Source organism: Seriola dumerili, unplaced genomic scaffold (assembly GCF_002260705.1).
Source record: "Seriola dumerili isolate Sdu_G_001 unplaced genomic scaffold, Sdu_1.0 BDQW01000413.1, whole genome shotgun sequence".
NCBI classification, from domain to species: Eukaryota; Metazoa; Chordata; class Actinopteri; order Carangiformes; family Carangidae; genus Seriola; species Seriola dumerili.
Genome location: NW_019174668.1, coordinates 101796 through 122530, shown reverse-complemented (window position 1 = coordinate 122530; position 20735 = coordinate 101796). Strand labels below are relative to the sequence as shown.

The following is a 20735-nucleotide window of genomic DNA, read 5'->3' as shown; positions in this document are numbered from 1 at the left end:
TGAAGCGCAAACTCATTCATTCACTCACTCAGACTCAATTTATCACCAAATTTTCTGCCAAGAATAGTCTGTTTGGCAGCTCTAAAATATTTCTAAAAGGCTTCATCAGATAAATGCATGCGTGAACAAAAAGCATATTGATGACTGAAGAATGTCCTGATTCAAATCTGACCTGAGACTGAAGCAACCAGTGCTTTGGGCGTCCTGGCTACTATTTTGTCAAAAAATTACTATCTGATTATGATTTTATCTCATGGATCTGTCCTTTTTTTGTATTTGCACAAAAACTGAACTCAAGTTCAATTTAATCCAGTTATGGATTTATCTTTCTCTCAGTGATTTGTGGTTAAAATCCATAAAGAGTGTAAAGGGGTGGAGGTCAGAGTCTGCTTATACTTATCAAACCATAATAATGTGTAACCAACGGGGAAATCTGTAGAGATAAGCCTATAGTAGCCAACATAATTATGCATATGTTTTATTGTCTTGGTCTGCTGTTATTGAAATGCATTCATTACTAACGTGGGGAACATGTAGCTCTTGTGATTTTACAGACGTTTGAAGTGAAATGCACCATTTGAACGAGGCAGCGTGATGTAGACTATAAAGTGTAGTCCCTGAATGAGTAACACATGGACCGAGTCCTGGTCTCCAGAAACTGTTATAAACTATCCGAAACTAACCAGCAGGAGTCACACGACCACTATTTTTTATGATGGGGCGAAAAAAAAAAAAAAAACGGAGAAAATCAAAGCGGAAGTGAGGAACTAAGCGGAGCAGGAAAACTTTTTTTTTGGGGGGGGGGTGAAGTAAATCGGGACTACGTGATGAAAAGTAAAAGCTTCTACATGCCGAGTTACACAGATTGAAAGGCAACTTTGTCGTTGAGCTACAATGGGACTCCCCACTTTGGAGTTCAGTGACTCTTTCCTGGACAGTCCGGACTTCAGAGAGCGTCTCAAATGCCATGAAATAGAGCTGGAGCGGACGAATAAATTCATCAAAGACCTCATCAAGGATGGGAACATGCTCATCACTGCGCTCAAGAGTAAGTAGCCCAACACGGCCTCTCTCACTCCTACGGCTGCAGAAATCATCTTTTCATAATTGAATCTACCTGAAACCCACGGGCGGCTTGTAATGAGAGGATGCATTCATCACAGCTTATTTAAGTCTACTGTGATAGTGTGTGAATGGTCCCGTCTCTTTCTGAATAAGCCTGTGGTCTCCCACTGGGAAACATGTTTTTCTTGTATCTCAGATAAAAAGCTTGAAATCTACACACAAAAAAAAAAAAAAAACCAAGCGCACTTCATTATTCGGAGGTTGTTGTCATTTCAGGACATTAGTTTGCCTCTGTCCGCCTCCCCGGCTCCACTGCGTGCACAGGCTTGTCCAACAGAGCCGAGAGTAAATACCGGAGTCACAACAGTTACTGTGATATGAATGGCTTTACTCTGCTCTAATACCTGATCATAAGGCCACAGCAAGACATATGGAAGTCATTAGTGAAGGTCGGAATTTGCTTTAACTTAACGCTGTTAATAAAAGATGCTTTCACTCGCAAGGGCTTTTAAGTCACCTGTCAGAAGTGGAGAAATTATAGACGGTCTTTAATGGCTGCAAGAACCAGGGTTGTTTATCTGTCTGGATGAGGATGCCAGGACTTTGTTGTGGGTCATTGTCCTCTCAAATTCCAGCATGCTGATTAAAGTGGACTTCCTGTTCTGCTGTATCTCTGTGGGGATGAGAGTTTGGGCCATTAACATCAGAAATGTATCTGTGAAGTGCAGAAACACCATTAAACAGAATAATAATAACTTTTTCATAGTTCAGCCTAGCACGATTCTGCCAACCTTTACTGAAAGAAAGTATAATTCTATTAATGTGTTCACTCTTTTTTTTATCCCTATTCCTGCACAGTACGTGTTTTTGCCTTTTGCTGCTCTTGTGGTGAAGACGGTCGCTGTAAGTCACTGCAGCTAAAACGCCACCCATTTGTGGGGTTAAAGGCACAATATCAAAATGTTTTCACATTGTGTCAAATATATATATTTATTAGGTTTCACATTATTTGTCTGTATGTGTATATGACTGTGTCAAAGTCTAAATGTCTAAATGTGCCTGAAATGTCCGGGCCTTGTGCACAGTATACCATATCACATAGGTTTGAACCATGATATAGGCCTATACCCACTTGAGTTATATGCATCTGTTGTGTAGTGAGTGCTGAGCTGAGCTGTAATGAAGCACAAGCCCAGCACAAAGGCATTATAAAAAACCACAAAGTGTGTTGTTAACACAAATGATCATCTTCAGTATCAACTCTCCATTAACCAGTCAGTCATTTTAAAGAGGGGACAGTGATGAGCCTCTAATGTTTCACGAAATGTCTTCAGTATCCAGTCTGGCATGTAAGAATTTGATCGTGATGGGAAGATGAGTGGACACAGAGTAAACCAGTCAGGGAACTTTTTGCATTTTGCTTGATTTCCTCATTTGCTTCTATGGTGCATCCTCCTAAGTTAGAGCTACTCTGGTTAACCAAAGTGACTTTCAAAACATTATATTCTGTCATAGTGAGATGCTGGATTATTGTCACACTGTTTTAGTTTCATGTTTCTATACTACGGGTAAAACAAAAAAAAAACAATGAGCAGCACTTAGCATTTGGATCATCGTGTCTTACACTGGTATTTAAATGATTATACTATTTCTCAGAGCAGCTGAAGGCCAAACCTATTTCATACCTTTTTTCTTTGCAGGAAAGCTGTTTTGTCAGTGGGCAGGGCACCACAGGTGGAGAGGAATACCCTGCTGAATGGTTTATTCATGGCAGCGGGGAAACTCAGTAGCACAATGTCAAAGGTCTATGCAAACAGTTTAATACCAAATAAGACCTTAACACTCCAGGTTTCATTATGCATATGAGACAGTGGCGAGTGAAATGAGACTTTGATTGCTTTTGAGTGGGTTATTGATGCAGAAAAAACTTCATGTCCCACCAGGTTCAAGATTAAATTAGAATAGAGGAATGTTAATCAACTGGTGATGAACCTTAATGTGTAAACTTTTACAGTACATAACCCCAGAAACTGGGGCCAAACTCGACAAACCCATAGAGCCGTTTGGAGGGAAATTTTGGGTTGTATTTGTCTTTTCATTGTCGTGATGAGCGGGTCGGTCTTTTAACTGGAAATCCCAGTTTCAGTCAGGGGCGGAGTGAGAGTGCAGGAAGCGAAGAGACGAAAGTAAATAATTGATGGTCTTTAACTTAGGACGCCACAGAGGTTTATGACCCTTTATGACCTGCCATCAGAGGTGACATTACTGGAAGACCTTCAATGGACCTTTTTTTTTTTTTTTTTAATAGTAATCATCTCATGTTTCAACATTGAGTAGTATACCATAATTTATGTCCTCGCATGTGCTGTCTGTGTGAAAGATGCCCGGTTAGCAAAGGTTGACTTTCATGTTAATACATTACCTGTAAAATGGATCTTCACATTACTGAAACTGTACTTAGCAGTTTTTTAGCATTCGTAACTGTATTCTTACTGTGTGTGTGTGTGTGTGTGTGTGTGTGTGTGTGTGTGTGTGTGTGTGGTACATGTACATGGGATGTGAATGGGAAGTCAGTCACATGTTTAAAGACAATTATGTGTGATTCGAAACAGTGCTTTGTTTATTTCTTACTTCTTTATAGGATTAACCATGTGGTGACAGCTGTAATTAAATTTTACTGCGCCGATTCCGGGTTGTTGCTGAAATAATGAAGTAGTAAAGAAAGGCACATTATTGGCTTTGTGAAAAAAGAAAAGCTGTGTTATTTCATTGTTTATTATTATTTTTGCCACCCACCTCTATATGCAAACTATATGGTTATGAGATATAAAACACTGAAGTCTCTGTAGATGAGGTTTTCATGCTTGTATCTCCATTACAACGTGTATGTTAACGCTCATGATGAGGAGCGTGGTCGAAACATTCCCAAATCCCAAATGTTTTTTGTTGGCATGGATAATTTGTTCCAGGTGCGAGTAAGAGCTTCGCCTTACTGTCTGTGCCTGGTGCTCACTGTTCACACCTGGTGTAAATAACAACTGCTGACTCTTATTAATCCCCTCCGCTTGACTGCAGTAATTGAATTTACTAAAGGTACTAATTACCCTTTGGTGAGTAGGGTGGGAGAAACCACAGATACGAGGCAAATAATCATTTTAGATGAGAGTTTGTCTACAGGGTGGATAGCATAGGACGGCCGAAGTGTCACTTAGTGAAGTCGGATTTTTATTTTTACTTAAAAACCAACCACTATATCAACATTTCCTTTTGAGACCAAGCAGCAGTTAATTAAGGAGCTTTAGAGGTTCTGATTGGCGGAATTTGACACTATATATGCTAAAAAGAAAGAAAAGCTGCTCGCTATAGGTTTATTTTTACTGTGCACACAAGTGAGATCAATCTTCTCATCTGACTCTCAACAAAAAAGCATATAAGCATATTTGTCAAACTTGCGTGAGGACACATACTATTGCTTGGTGGATACAAAAGCTTCCACAAAATAAAAAGGTCCAACTTTATATTCTATAATAAGTTGGGCGCCCTGTACTTAATAGCCTACTCACTTCTTTCAATTTGTGGTTTATCAAATTTATCTTAGACCTCTGATCTGCATCAAGCATTAAAAAAAAAAAACTAGCAGGAAGAAAAACAACACTACAGCAAGAAAACGTACTACTGTATGATAATATTTGGGGTTTAGGTTCACAAATAATTGCCTTTGATTGCTTACGTTATCACCACTGCTACAGAAAATACTACTTTATAATTGGCTGGCAGGCATCTGTGAAAATGATGTAAAAGGATAAAAAACACCTGCTTCGTGCTAGCAGTTAACTCCAGATGGATGAAACTGAAAAGGTTAGAAAAAGAAATGGCAGTTTGAGCACATGAGATTTTCTATACATCGAAAATAATGGAAGGAAAATCATTTTCCTCCAATCCTCCGTCATTATTTTTGTTTATCACATCCTCATCATGAGTTGTTGTTAACGTGGGCATCCCATTTACAGCCCTCTTTCTCTCCCCACCTGTCAAGTACTGCAATTCCAATACTCATTAGCCTTTTAGCGGTGAATTGACTGACTCGCTGTTAATAAAAACATTTGAGACTGTTTGACTCTGCTCACTACGCGTTTGACCTTTTTCGCCAGCTGCTTGCTTCCTTGGCTTATGTCATTTTACACCGAGCGTGTAGCATACAGGAGGTATGTGTGTCAGCCTGTGTGCTGAAGAGGGGCTGCTATGCATCGGGTCATTTGATTCAAACAACAAGCTACAAGGCTACAGGTGATGACACAGATGCTCCATCTATATTTTCTATAGACTGGTTTAAACTGAGTCACTGGCAAAAAAAAAAAAAAAATCAAGCATTGTTAAAAACTGTTTCAAGTGGCTCCAGGGAACCACAAGCTGTTATTGTGTAGTATATTACATTTTTGTACAAACGATACGGATCGCAATTTGACATTGACGATTGATAATTGACAATGACATTGATAAATGTGCGTGGAAAACATGGTAAAACACTGCACTAAAGGTCCCATAGGTGGTCCCTGTGCAGCACAGGAATCCTCAGAGACCTGCTCAGACTCGGGCAGCCTTTGGGCGATGGCTTGTGTCCTTCACATACAATTTGTACAAATTTACAAGTAACAAGCCAACTGCTTGTTCCTTGCTCATAGTGGGAGAAGGTAGGGCACGTATTTTAAGAAATTATGCATCACTGACCTTTCTGCATATTACCTGCTGTTTAATTTTCTGAAAAAGTTGTCAAATTTAAGGTGTATTGTCCATTTTAAAGTTTTTTCTCTGCAAAGTTATTATTAAAAACCCTTTTGAAAAGAATGTTGCTTTGTATAAATCCAAGTAAGTATTTAATCTTCATAATAAGCTTTAATAAATGCAGCCAGATTAACACAGTCTAAAGCAGAAGACAACCCATTATTATGTAGCTGACTGTGTCTCTCTGCCACCACCCCATACCCGCGCCTGTTCACCAGCTACACAGCAATGCTTCCTCCCCGGGATACATGCAGTAATGAATGGTTGACATGCATGGGGGTTGTTAGTCTAAAAACTACAGTATTTAGCAAGTCTGTAAACAGCATCTTTACTTGCTCCAACAGTGCCTGCATAATTCTGAGGTATTTATTCAAGCTAATATAGCTGTAATTAGCGTTATTTTATTACATGAGGACATGACGTGTAGACTTGTTGTTAAAAGTGATTTCACAATAGCTTTCAGCTTTGGGAACTCTCAGTGTTTGTTTGTCTGAGGACAGATGATGCTCCCAAGGCTCAGTCACAGGAAATGTCCTGTAAACATGCTTGTATAACCATCCCCCATCCTCCCTCAGATAGCATTTGGCCTGACATCATTCTGCTTCAGTGTGAGGGTGTGTGTGTATGTGTTTCCTGTGTGTGTGTGTGTGTGTGTGTTTGTGTGTGTTTGTGTGTGTGTGTGTGTTGTACTGTGAAGAAAGAGCAGGCTGTGTGTTGCAGGATTATACCATTTATAATGTATTGCTGCTGCTTTGACTACTTTGATAAATTTGAACTCATGTAATGGAAATGAAATACAGCAGTACATTATGTGACTTGTTTAGCAATAAAGCTGAACGAAGCGGTAAGCACAGCTCATGCAGCACTGCAAGGGACTCGGCTGTTTTTGTGGACAGATTTTGATAAAAGGATTACACGTTGTATTCCTAAAAGCTGCTTCCCCTCAGACTGTGCAGGGAAATGTGTTAGACTCCAGATTGAGGTCTGTTCTGAAGTACTCTGTTGTTGCCCTGTCAGTCAAAGTGATTGTCACACCGAGCAAACCATTCTCATGCTCACAGTCGCATGGCATCGCATGCTGGTACGTTTGTTGCTTCTTCAGACTGGAAAAGGATGAGGCGACGCATTGTGTTTCTCCTCCACAACATCGAAAATTCCCTCGCTCTCTTCAGCCGGACGCGTTTATTGTTGCATCAGTCTGTGTGAATTTCTATAGATGAAACGGTAGTCCAGGTTACTAAAAGTCACATTGTGATGAGAGCAAAGACTGATCGGCTAAGTGTTGTGTCTTCCAAATGCAACGCAGTCACATTGTCTTGTGGTGCGTTAGCTTCGGTGCACATACTGTGTGTAGGTGATCTGTTAGAAACAGCTCATGCAGACTTGGCTTGGAAACATTATACAGTAAATGTTAAAAAAAAAAAAAAAAAGAAAGATTGTATGGTACAATATGGTGTGTTTGTGTGTCGACTTAGCCTACGCACATGCTAAACTCAGACTTTGGATGGCACATGAAAAAGTCTCCAGTGCCTGGCCTTATCGGTTGCCAAGTTTCATCAGAAAGTGTTTGGTCAATGGGGGTTTAAATTAGTTCTGTACACCTCTTGTTTGTTTTTTTTTAAATTGTCAAACTTGGAAGCGTTTCCTTGGCTAATTGTACTTCTCTTCATAAGAGCAAGAAGTCCTCTCACAAAATAGATCCTTTGTAAAAATGTTATTTGTGAAAGATCCACTGCCAACTTTTACTACCAATGTGAAATTGTGGTTTATTTTTCAGAGTGCTTTTTCTTTCAGAGGCAAGTTCTTCTCTGTCAGAACTTGTGTCAGATGTGTTGTCTTTGTGTCCTCTGAAGGAAAATCTCTCAACTCAGTCTAAAGGCTCTAGACTTGGTGATAAATGGCGGAGGCTGGCTTGGCTGGCTTTTTCCATTCCAGCTGAATTGCAGGGCTAATAACTCTGATCTTTCTCCTTAGAGCCAAAGAATAGGTTGTAGCATTGCATCAGCCTCGTATCAAAGAGTATCAGTATCCTCCATCTCTTCAATTGTCTTTAGTAATTTAGATAGCGGAAAAACAATGCAGATGTGTATTCAGCAGGAATTGTTGGGTATTAATGAGATTATTAGATGAGTTGATTTAATTAACTAACCAGTAATCAACATGCACACAGCAGATTGCTGTAAACAACTTGAATTATGTTAAGTTTGACCGTCCTTACACCACCCCAAACCGTGGAAATAGAAAGTGATGTGAAAACTGTTCAATTACGTCACAAAGCATCACCAACAGGACTTTTTAATTGTAAAGCATACCGTATACAGGCTATATCACTGCACCCCAGAGATGAATGTAGGTGCTGTAGTCTCTCTCGTTCATGTTTTATTCAGCCATGTTATGACCCCCCCTGTTGCTTAAGAATTAGTTTGCACTTTGCAGGTTGACCAACTACCACCTAAAGTTACTGCCTGCTACTACAGCCTCGAGTGTGGAGTTATTAGATTAGGCTTTGTTTCAGGCAACGGCTGGTGGTGGGAAATGTTCGGTATGCTTCGGGAGTGCGAGACCCCGTCTAGCTGGCTCTCCTCACTCTGCTACACTCCCTCCCCTGCTGGGCAGCTGACAGCCGAACGTAATAGTAAGCAAGTGGAAGAGGCCTTACCTGAAGGGCCGCTCCCCCGCTACAATCCCTCCAAATGGAATCAAAGTGGCACAATGCACCCTACTGTTGCATCAAAGAGATCTCCCTGTCTCTAGTTAAGCTGGGTGCATAGGAGCGTTCCCCTTTGAAGACCTTCTCATCTGAAATCAGCAGTGTCTCGCTGACAAGATAAAGTAGATATGGTGTTTCTCACTACAATGTTGATGTACAGGCAGACAGTGTGCTGCTGTCGCTACAAAAGGAGTGCATTGTTGTAGGATGCCTTTTGTTTCTGTTTGTTTGCCTCAGCAAAACACAAATATGTACAGTAATGTCAAAAAAAAAAAAATACCTCGAGTGCGTTCGGAGTCATTTGAAGGGACGTGTTAACGTGAAGCTATTTAGCAAAAGATGAAGATGACACATTCATGCCTGGGACTTCAGGTTTTCGAATCTTTTCTGCACTAATTTTTGAGTTAGCACTTCTTTAGAACCCCAGAGACTATTCAGAGGAGTGAAAGCACAACAAGGATGCTGCTCTGTAATTAGCATTGTGATGCGTACGTCAATCACATAACACAGGGTGCTGGAACTGCAGTACACTGATACTCTGGCATGCCTCAACACGTGGGAGTCGACAAGACATTTTGAAAATACTTTTTTTATATCCTCTTTTAGCCTTCAGCTATAGGTTTCTCTCTTTAAAAGGGTAGAGGTGTGACGATTCGTAAACCAAGACCAAAACCAAGATACAAACATCCACAATCTGTTAATTGCAACACAGGATGATGGAAGACTGATGAAGGAAAGGACCGACCAGCACCTCCCCCCCCCCCCAATTCCACCCCTGCAGGTGCAGTCTGTTGATCTCGTATTACTTTACTAATGTAACAAAACAAATTTTTCACACTTTATGCTTCATGCCTGCTCTTTGTTAATACAGTTTGTCTCTTGTTGGCAGTGTGATTTTTGAGACTATTCATATTACATTAGTTTAGTAGTTTAGCAGTTCCATTGACAAGTGCCTTTGCAATTAAAAGTTCAATTGCCATGGTATCCTTGGAGGCTTTTTGTCACATTACATTGAAACGTGAAGCAATTAAGAGAGAGATTCTGCTAATTGGGGTTCAACTCAGTATAACTCACCTTTGCATGTGTAATTATCTAAGTAGTAGTATGTTGTTGTATGTGTAGTTTATTTCTGAGATATTGATGTTCTAATATTTGTTGTTGCGCTTGAAAAAAAGGTACTTTATGCTTGTGTGTATTAGATGGTTGTGGTTCTGTGATACTGGGTACACTGGTTATTTTTCAGCACTATTTCATTTTTATATGTAATATGAAATATTGATTATAAGATATCTATATATCTTTATACAATATTTTGCCTGAATGAAATATGTGTTTCTGTGTGACACAGATACATACAAATATGTTACACAAATGTCACATAGAACGTCAGAGCTACATGTGAATCGTTTGAGGAAGTCATATTTTCAAAACTGCAAAATATGCAAATTATAATTCATGTGCTAATAGCTACTAAAGTAAGCATATACTGTCCTTAAGCTTTTTGCAAGAGAGCTGCAGACTTCCCTGCAGTGTTGTCTGTGTTTTGTCAGGGTTGTCGGCAGATGGAATTTTGTAGTATGTGGTTGCCCTGGAGACGAGATAAAGGGGGTACCCAGGGGGCTCTGCTGTGTGGTGACTGACAGTCATAGTCCTCTTTCACATCTCACACACTAGGCACTAGCTGCAGAAGCTGCTCCACCCAGGCATGTCTTGGCTGGGTGGTCAGAGCTCTGCTCTTTGATTAAAACCTGCACAGGAGGATGGTACACCATAACTTTTGTGCTTTCTATTACCCCTTTGTGCATGCCCGCTGTGTGAAGAATCATTACTGCAGGTCAAATACTGTGTTAGGAAAGTTGCCTGCTGGGTAAGATAAAATGTTTGTTGGGAGTAATAAAATTAGAAGGCACTATTTTAAGGTGGTGGTATAAATAGTGTATTAATGAGACAAATTTTCAAAAATAGCTTGTTTCTTTTCTTAATTCTTTCGCTCGTGCTGCAATAGCTCTTTCTTTGCTTATTTCATTGTTACACTTCATGTAGTAAATAAGAGATTCTTCAAATTCAGACCTTATCAAAGTTATGCTTTGTTCCTTATATTACTCCCCTGAACGGGACAGCTCTTTTTCACCACACATAGCGGATTGCAGTGGTTCTGTCAGAGGAGAGGAGTAAGATGAAATACCTGGAGGACCGTGAAGTATCTACTGTACTTCCAATACACCCAACAAAAGGGGCCTCTTTCTGCCTTTTATTGCTTATTTCCTTCCTTTCTTCTTGAATAGGAGCCTATCTGACCTGCAGCTGTATGTCTCTGTGTTGCATCAGTATTACCTGTGAGGTGTTATTTACTCTAACCATTGTAAAATGGCTGGCAATGACATTGCAAGTCTGCACAGAGCACCATATATATGAAAAGTGTAGAACCCCTAACCATAGCAAATGTTACTACATATAGGACACTATGTTTGTTAGTTTGTTGGTCAGATTTGTTTTGTTACACTTATTTGTAGGCTTGCTTGGTCATTTAGTATAGCCTATATTAAGCTAAATTAAGTTTTTAATTATTAAAATTTCCCCTTTGGAAGCTACACATCACCATTACTAAATTAAAAAGCTGATCAACAAAAACTTATAATAACTTATATTTTATCAGTAGATGTAAATAGTTGCTTGCAGAGGGCCAACAGTATGCATTGGCATTTAAACTGATAAACACACTGAAAGCAGAGGGTCTCCGTCTGCAGTGTCTCCACTTAAACTTTCAAATGTACAACCTGGATTGTGTTTCACCGATCATGACTTTACTGCTTACCTAAGGTTAAAAAATGTAAGCTGTTCATTTATCTTCCTTAATCCTGATTCTGTTTCCATTTATCTTTGCTGCTCGGCTTTGTGAGCATTTTAAGTGAGGCGGGTTCTTTGTAACTGGTTGAGCAATATTTTCTGCTTTACACGCTAATGGGCTAAAATCATTTGTGTCGATTCCCAAATGTAGTAAATAACGCATATAAATAGAAAATAAACTATAAAAACAGACTTATTGTTGCAGGACTTTCTTGAGCTTTGCCCTAATTAAAATATGGAAATATTCATTCATGCATACGTTCACATTGAGGTATAGCTTTAGGAGAATGTTAGTAGTGAGCCTCACCATGTAGGCAACCTAATTCCTAGTATTTTTCCTAGTAAAGTTAACATCTAAATCTTCTGTAGCAAACATAACATTATTGTATATATTCTTAAGGCACCGCTTAAGCAAAATATTGTTTATTACATTCCCAAATGTATATTGTTATCAAAATGTACAGGTGCAGGAGGTACATTTCCTTGTGATTCATCACATTGATATTTAAGAAAATATAAATAAATGTTCTGACATAAAGCAATCCATGAGATCAGCCCCCAATAAAAACAGATCATAATAAATGTAATATAGAGCTGGCAAATTGCCTAGTTGCATGTGCAGGCTTCAGCTGCAGAGAATGAACTGTGAGCTTGACCGCTCGGTTATAGAGGACACGAACTGTGAGTAAGTAGCCGAAGCCTGTGGTTAGTGTAGTATCTTTGCAGGTTAGTTAGGAATACAGAACCAAAATGCTGTTAAAGACTAATGAGAGCTGTGAAATGCTAATGGTAAATGCTCAAATAATCATTATCAAGTTAGCAAGCAAATAACTTACATCCATGTGTTTTACACATTTGCCTGCGCTGTGGCTGTGGAAGGTAAAATGACTGAAATTGAGATCTTTGAAGGAAAGTTGTAATCAGAAATATGTTTTATACCATTATGCTTTCAGCAGATTTTTCTAAGGTGAGCACATCAAGGCACCTTTGAAGATATGATATACTGTGTACTTCTTGCAGTTAGACCTCAGTTTTTGTTATAGTGCTGAGTCTGTACCTGAACCTTGGGGCCAGCAGCAAAGTTACACTCTTTTGATACCTTACTTTTAGAAATATGAATATGTTTTTCTACCATATATTATGTTGTTCATTCAACAAAATGTGCCAAACTGTCTGTTGCATTGGCTTAGTTATGTAATAGTTTTAGATATGAGCTATGGTGGACACATTTCAGTTGCTATGGTAGCCAGACATTATATCGGATGTTGTCACTTCAGAATTATTGCAAAGAAAGCAAAGATCGTGTGATCATGTTGATTTTGTTTTAGTTTTTTAGGTCAGTCGTTATGGGGGTTCCTGTGGGTCCCATTTATTTTATCTACAGTTCCATCCATAAGTAACACAATGACAGCACATGTGACTATTTTGGTCATGGGTTCAAACACTTCCTGTAATAAAACATCTGAAAGCAAAAATCTTGTCAGATGGGGGTCCATGATCTAATTTGTGTCAGTTTAGAGGTCCTTGATGTGAAAACGTTTGAGCACCACTGTTTCCCCTGGTTTTTGGGTGGCTGTAAGAAAACGGTGCACTCAGTGGACAGCAACATGTTTTTGTGAGGCTGGGGCCTGTCTGAATGTCAGAGCTAAAAGATCATCCATTATTGATGGTCCTGCGAGCATATCCAGACAACTGCAGCGAGGTATTGATCTCAAATCAGCAGCTTTAGAGTCAAAGCAGGAATGATACGAGCTCATCACTTGCACAATACATCTTCTGGAACAGGTCCACTCAGTGGCACCCAGGGCAGCCTCAGCAACATTTACAACTGGTCAGACATACTCAGTCAAGATAGTGTAGATGTCTGTAAAAGCCTTTCAATCTGTGGTCTCATTGAGTATAAGTCTTTTTATTCTGTTCCTCCGATAACTAAAACGCACTAAAAATGCAATATAACAATGGTGGCTGTTAGATATATAAAAAGATACTCACTGACAAATATGAAATCATTCTTTTTTTTTTTTTTTTCATCAGCTTTTCCAAGCAATTTATGTTCCTGTGGAGATGAGAGCATTGATTTTTGTGGGCTTTTAAGGCTGTTTTGTACTTTGTGAAGCCTGTTAGATAAACTATTGTTGTTAGACTTGGAGCTGTATAGATTCCAGCCCAATGTCCATTATGAACTGTCAAAGATTATCTCAAACAGACAAGTAATGGCAAACCGTAGAAATCGAAAAGTAATAATTGAAATCATAGATTGCTTTTTGCCTTTTATTCATTAATAATCTTATGTTTAGTTGCATATCAATAACACTCTGCTTTTATTTATGTCACACTTTATACTTCTTATTCTGTGTTAGCTTTTGTAAGTAGGGTTATGCTTGAGGTCCTTCTTAAAGAGCTAGAGCATAAATGTGTAATACCAGGATATTAAACACATGCACTATGAAAAGCATGTGTATCTATTCGTACAGTATATTACAGTTACAAGCTGCAAAACAAACCCTACAAATCCTTAAAAAGAAATAAATAAACAATGAGTCTTCTGTTAAATGAACAGGAGTTTGGCTGTCTCCATTATATACTGTATTACTGTGGATTTTCTTACTTTCGAGGCAAGACTCTTTTTAAGTTCACAGTTGTTTGAATAAAGACGTGGCTGCTGATGCGAGAAGAAGGGAGAGGAGCAATTAGTAAGCCATTGTCAATAATGGATATGAGAAAAAATGTGTACATTTCAAACAGTGTGGGCTGACAACTAAAATGTCAGAGTATTTTAGAATCTCTATCTTGTTTTGCCTAATTCAGCTGAATTATGAAATGTTAAAAGCCTCCATTACGCGCTGAGGCCTCATCCCACTCTTTAAAGTACTTGTAAACATAGGTTAGCTTCAACTCAGCAAGAATATCCTCACAGCAGACCCACACACTAACCTTTATGTAACTGAGGTATGAAACAAATTGAAATCAGTTGCGTAATAAATTATTAAATAAAACTACAAGTGATTCGTGCGCTTGGTCAGCTGTACGCAGGTCAGCGCTGCAGTTACTTTGCCCCTCGCCTTAAAAATGCAGCCTAATTGGTTCTCCCCCCAACGTGTTTGATTTTCTTGTTTCTCTGACTCGAGCCTGGTTACTAGCACGCAGAAGATGTGTACTCTGTATCTTTTAAACAATAGGTCTATGTTTTCATGCACTCATGAGTCGTATTAAAGATACGATCCAGATTTGAGAAGTGTTGGGTAGCCTTTATTTTTGTCTTGTACAGGAGTTGTTAGAACTCATCTTCTTACTTATTTTCCCCCAGCATAACTCTGAATCCATGCCATTATACAACTGTATTCAATAATTAGAAACATTTTATTGCCTCAAAATACAGAGTGATTTTGGTCCAGCTGATACAGGCTGTTATTTCAGAGAGGAAAAAAAAATGTCTGAAGCCCCGTAAAATCAGCTGTTGAGCGGTTCAGCAGTTTTGCCTTGATGTTGCCTAATTAGGGAGTTTAAGCGTTCTGATACTCCACATAAACTTTTGAAAAATGTTGCCACTGAGAGAATTAGCGTCACATCTCAACTCTAGCCTATAAAAACATAAAAGCCCATTAATCAACTAAAAATTGAGTATGAACACAATAATAAACATTACACATTTTTTATCACAAACATTAACTGTGATTTTGGACCTGAGAGAAAAGGTAAACACTGGTAAGCACAGGTCATGATGACATATCTGACATTTCAGGGCCCATTTTGTTGTTTGCTGCTGTGTTTTTCTTGATATGGATAATGGAGAAACAAAGTGTGAGGCTTTAGATGAGGCAGGCAGAGTTCAGGAAATGAAAACCTAGTCTTTTTTTTTTTCATAGACGGTATCAGGTCAGAGGCTGTTAAAGAACCTCTAATTCTTGAATGGACATGCAGCACTCTGGTTGACTCATCACAACAAACAGTGAGCAATTGTTCTTGGCTAATACTGGCTCACTGTTAATAAGTCGGTAGAAGGTAGAAGACTGTGTTCATAAAACTTTACGAGAGAAGTCAATGACCACTTTCAGAAGCCTTTGTGCTGCGCAGACACAGAGCTAACTGCTGCCTGTGGCTCTAACAGCTGGAGGAAAGCAGATTCTGAGCTTCGTAGAACTTGTTAAATACGTTGAATCAAGGCTTTCTGATTTTGGATGATATGTGGAGGATTCAGCAGCTATGATGCAGTGACTTGCTCCTGATTGCCACATTTGAAGCTCTATAAATGTGCTTGAACTGATTTACACCTTTAGCTGGCTTCCTCTCCGCAGCAGGATTGCTAAGGCTCATGTGTACTTTGGTATTAAGAGCCACTCAACTTATCAAAAAAAAAGGTCTCCTTGTCACAGCTGAAATATATGTAACACATGGATAAAAGATAGTTATGTACTATTTTTAATTTATACAGAGCTCTTTAAAGTCATTGAAAGTGAACTGTCAAATGTAAATTTACAACTGGAAAAATACTGAGACCATTATGATACCAATTTTTCCACTGACATCACCATTGAATATTTGAATGAAAGGCGGGATTCACTTTTTCTCAGCTGGAAAGTTATGGAATAGAAAAGGCTAAAGCTTTCTCCCTGGAGGTTGTCAAATGTCACTTTGAAAAAATTAGGGCAGCACTTTATCACAGCTAAAGTCCTGGAATGCAGTAAACAGCATAAATTTTTATCTAGCCGTGTGAGAGTGTCCAAAGGTGGAATTTTTCTAAGGGGTTTTACTCACTATAGTGTACTATATCATTTTCGACACAAAGGTTAGGCAGCTCAAATGGGCTTAATTTTTCTGGACACATCTGAATATTATGATCAATGGACGAGTGTTAAAGTAAATATAGCAGATATTTCAGTCACTCATAGGCCTGCTATTGTATGAATGCCAGTGGGCATGGAATTGGACAGTCAGCAGATCATAAAAGTGCATTCCTTTGCTCTTCTGCTCCCAGAAGCTGTCAGCCAATAGTTTTTTTTTTTTTTTAAGTTCCACTATTGTGTTTCTATAGTTGTTCCTAAAAGAAATACCAAACTAGAACTGACAGGCTCGTGTGTTTAAATATACTAAAAGTACCACTTTGTCTGCATAGGTAGGAACGATCGCAGTCTGCATGCGCGCTGGTGAATGTGATAAACTTGGATGTAATTTTCTACTAATCTTTCTCTTTCTAATTACCCTGCTGATGATTTGTCAGCAATTGAAAGGATGTTTGTGATGCTAAGGCGTCCTCACCACGCTGGTATAAACATATGACTTCTGAGTCATTAGATAACTCATACATAAGTGTATGTTATTTATAGTAAGTAGTTCATGGATGGCTACACTGTATATACATAGATAGGGGTGAGCGATCTGGCAAAAAGATCATGTGACAATCTTTTTGGGTTTTTACATACAGTCTATGGTTTATCTGCATTCTGTTCCACTCTGATTTTACTGTGAAAGTCATGACCGGAAGTTGTGATTCGTATCTTTCTGCCGCTTTGGAACTTTTTCTGGATGTTTGTCTGGCTCTCCGCTATCCTTCCCCCACAATTCTGTTTTTGATTTGTGTCACAACCAATCACATCTTTTTCTTTGTTCATATGGAGTATTTATGAGGTGCTATATATTTTAATTAGAAAGTTCAGTCGTTGCTGATTAGCTTGCCCCGGCTCGTCCCGCCTTGGGTCGTTAGTCCATCGCTTTGGACTGCAGCTGGTGATGCTGGTTCTTGTTCTGCTCAGGTGAAGAACTGGTACATGTGCCACTAAGCCAAGCTCGCTAAGTCTGCATAGCAGAACAAAGACTACCATCACCAACTGCAGTTAGCGGGCTAGCTGTTTAACCGTTAACTTTAAATTGAATATCTAAATATGCCATCTTTTAATGACATGGTCTGTATGATTCATCTGAAAAGTACATGATATGCTAAAGTAAGATCGTCCACGCCTATGCATAGAGCAAGGATGTTGCTTTAAGTTTGCTGTCTACTGCACATTGTTATCCATGTGTCTTTAATGTCTGATTCATTTGTGCAATGCTTTATTCTGATGCTCTGACCCTCTGATTCTCCAGATCTTTCTGCGGCCGTACAGAAGTTCTCCCAGTCCCTGCAGGAGTTCCAGTTTGAGTGCATAGGTGATGCAGAGACAGATGACGAGGTGAACATTGGTAAGTTCAGTTTCACCAGGGCCAGGACGGCAGATCTCTGTCTTTCTGGTACTTCATCATCTTTCCTCTCTGCTCTCCCCAATTAGTGAAACTGTCGCCTTAATCAGGACCTTTGCTGACAGTTCCGTAAGATTTCTGTTGGCAGATACTTGAACACAGTAGTTTTTACACGTACCAGAAGAGCTAATGTCCTGTGACTAAGGACCACTTGCTTAAAATATGATATTATTATATTTGAGGGATTTTACATCAGATAAATTAGTTAATAGAAAAGGGAAAAGCTTTATCAGAGGCAGTGGGAGCTGTTTTTAGACAAAATTAAGCGTACTCTGCATATTCTTGGAATGGGATTTGGCTTTGAGTATAGATCTTAAAGTTGTCTGTGATGCATGTATAATTGATGCTATTGATTTGCTTATGATGCTTCCCCTGTATCTTTTCAAGCCTATAAGAGATCAAAGGGACTAATTGTGATCAGTGTCAGAGATTAATGGAGGTGCGAACCTCCTAGCCTCCTACAGGAATATGAAAGCAGCTGTGCAGAGGGTCTCTCTGGCTCTAATGGGCAGGACTTCCAGTCTGGCCTCTTCTTCCTCTTTTTTTTTTTTTGCACTGCTCATTATCCCCAGCTTGAGTCCTTCACTCTGTGGAGCTGGAGACTGCTGAATTACTGTCCATCTGTGAGGGCTAGACTGGATATCGACCTCCTCTACATGAGGCTGTAATGTTCATCTGAATGCGTAATGAATAGTCCTTTTTCCCTTCTTTCTAACAAAGCTGCAGCGGCTGTATGATGGGCATGGGTGCGGGAGACCAATTATGCTTATTGGAAAAATCCACACCCAAATCCAAGCCTCATTAGAATCAAGCATGCTTTAATTTGAGGCTATGCGCCCCTTTCCTGGCCTTCGATCAAGAGCAGTGTCGAGCTCAGATTGAACAATGGACGTTTTAACTCCCCACCTGATGTGCTGCAGGACCTGCACACTATTTACAGCGCAAATCGCTGGCACAACAGCAGCCAGCGGTTTGGCCGTGCCTGTGGCATCTGTTTGGAAACATTGTGTTGACTGTGTAATGCAGGCAATGGTAAACTCGATCGGGAGGCTTTTAATCAAGACCACCGTGGATGAGACACTGGCGCAAATAACCGTAATGAAATTGAATATGTGAAATAACTCAACACCAGATAATACCAGACTAACTGGGTCATGTTACATGTAAGAAGTTTCAGTATCTTCTTAAAGAGAAATGATGCCCTCACGTTCGGCTCCTCTATTGTGTTCCCTCACAATCACGCAGAGAAAAGGCCATGATTACTATTTGAGAGAAAAAAATGAGACAGCCTGTTGAAATCAATCTAGTCATCAATGAAACTGAGCTTCCTGACTGACATAGCTAGACCCTTGTGTGAATGCCAGCCATGATCTTGATGCAGTATTGGTATACTTCACTTTGATGCTTCCAACTTCCCCACATAACATCGGGATCCTGTACGTGCTGCCAGACAGGTTCACCTGACCTTTTATTGATTTCACTCTATGACTTCCTGCAGTGACATTCACATTCTACAGCAGTTATATAGGAATCAATGGGGCCAAAAGATTGATGTGGCTATAGAAATTAAAATTTTTAGAAGTTACATGCCCTTCTCTCAGAAGGTCAATCCTTTAGTCTTCGAGAACTGTTGAAAGCCTTCTGAGATTAGCTCAAATCTAGACCAAAAAAGTTAAATATCAAGCAGAAAGGCAACATTTAAACCCACAAAACTGATGTAAATAAATATAGGAATCTTCTCAAAGGACACAGAAAAAATTGAGTTGTATGATAAATGTCTTTATTTTCGTATAAGCTCATCTTCCTCATCCACTCTCGAGGTCATACATTTTATTTCATTCAGTGATTCATCAGGTCTTTTACCTTCTCTCCATTTACCAGTGAATGATATGCAAGATGTAACCTCACTTTGACTCCCATTTCCTTTCTTCGGAGTCTAATCTTGTCCCATCAACGGCTCCAGCTGTGCCCTTTACCCCCTGAGAGGTTTGTGCTGTTGATAAAGGAGCTGGTGGCGTTAATAGGAGGCCAGCCTGCCTGCAGGATCACTGGCACAAAACCACTGCTCCCTGGTCTTTAAAATCTTTGGTGTGTAAATGGAACAAAGTGTCTAAGATGATGCATGGGTCCCCATGCCAGGCCGTCACGGCTGATAATGATGTTACTGTGTTGGCAAGCAGAGCAGCTCGACCGCTGCTAAATGGCTGAACACAGGGTGACACCGGGGCTGACCAACAGAGGCCACACTGTATCTGGCCCTCAATTTAATGAAGCTGTGAAGCTATCAAGGCACAATTCTCTGGCAGATAAGGTTCGATGTATTGTATGCTGAATTCATCTGGGCCTGCAGACTGTAATAGAAGCTACTGAAGTATAGCCCAGATGGTGTGAACACATCTCTACCACATCAGTCTTCCCTACATTGTGACAGTATGTTGTAAAGCCTAGCAGGGGCAGAAAATAAAGGGAAGCAATCAGTGGGTTCCATTCAATTAAAGTATTGTTTTTTACTGCTAGTCTTGGTTTTAAATTGGACAGCTGCATGATTTTATTAGGTTCTAAAATGCACTGCACTGAAAGCTCTGAAGCTGCAGTGCAAATAAACATTTTAGCACCATACCACAGTGCTTGTGGGGTTCCAGAAACATCTGATGTTTAATGACTGATCCACTGTGTTTCTTTTAAATATATATATTTTTTAATCATCTGAATGCAACAACACAGTTGTTTCGCTGTGTACTTGCTCGATGGTGAACATATTGTGCATGATGTCTCATATACGTTGATGTATTTATTGACCAAATATTCAGTGCCTTTTAATGTGGTGTTGTAGAAATGATCCATCTGTGTATTTCAGCCCAGTCATTCAAAGAGTTCTCCCAGCTGTTGAACACTGTCGAGGAAGAAAGAAGACGTCTGGTAAGAAAGCAGTTTTGATTTTCTTTTTGTATTTCAGAAACAGAATAAAACAGGAACATTGGATATAACTGAGTTATATTGCCTATTATCTAGTTTACATTTCTCCAATCTTTTTTTATGTGCATGCTCTAAATACATTGTCTCTCAATTAGTTTGCCATTTAAAGTCCAAACATTAT

General features: G+C 39.5%; 1 protein-coding gene across 5 annotated transcripts in view; it reads left to right on the top strand.

Moving 5' to 3' along the window:
- The first annotated feature begins 808 nt into the window (after positions 1 to 808).
- Positions 809 to 20735, top strand: part of arhgap42 (Rho GTPase activating protein 42) — a 58562-nt gene continuing 38635 nt past the window's right edge. For all 5 annotated transcript variants that reach the window (XM_022761508.1, XM_022761506.1, XM_022761505.1 and 2 more), the window contains exons 1-3: positions 809 to 1048; positions 17486 to 17581; positions 20496 to 20557. In XM_022761508.1, coding sequence (XP_022617229.1) covers positions 895 to 1048; positions 17486 to 17581; positions 20496 to 20557 — 312 coding nt within the window. In that variant the 5' untranslated portion in view covers positions 809 to 894. The remainder of the gene's footprint in view (positions 1049 to 17485; positions 17582 to 20495; positions 20558 to 20735) is intronic.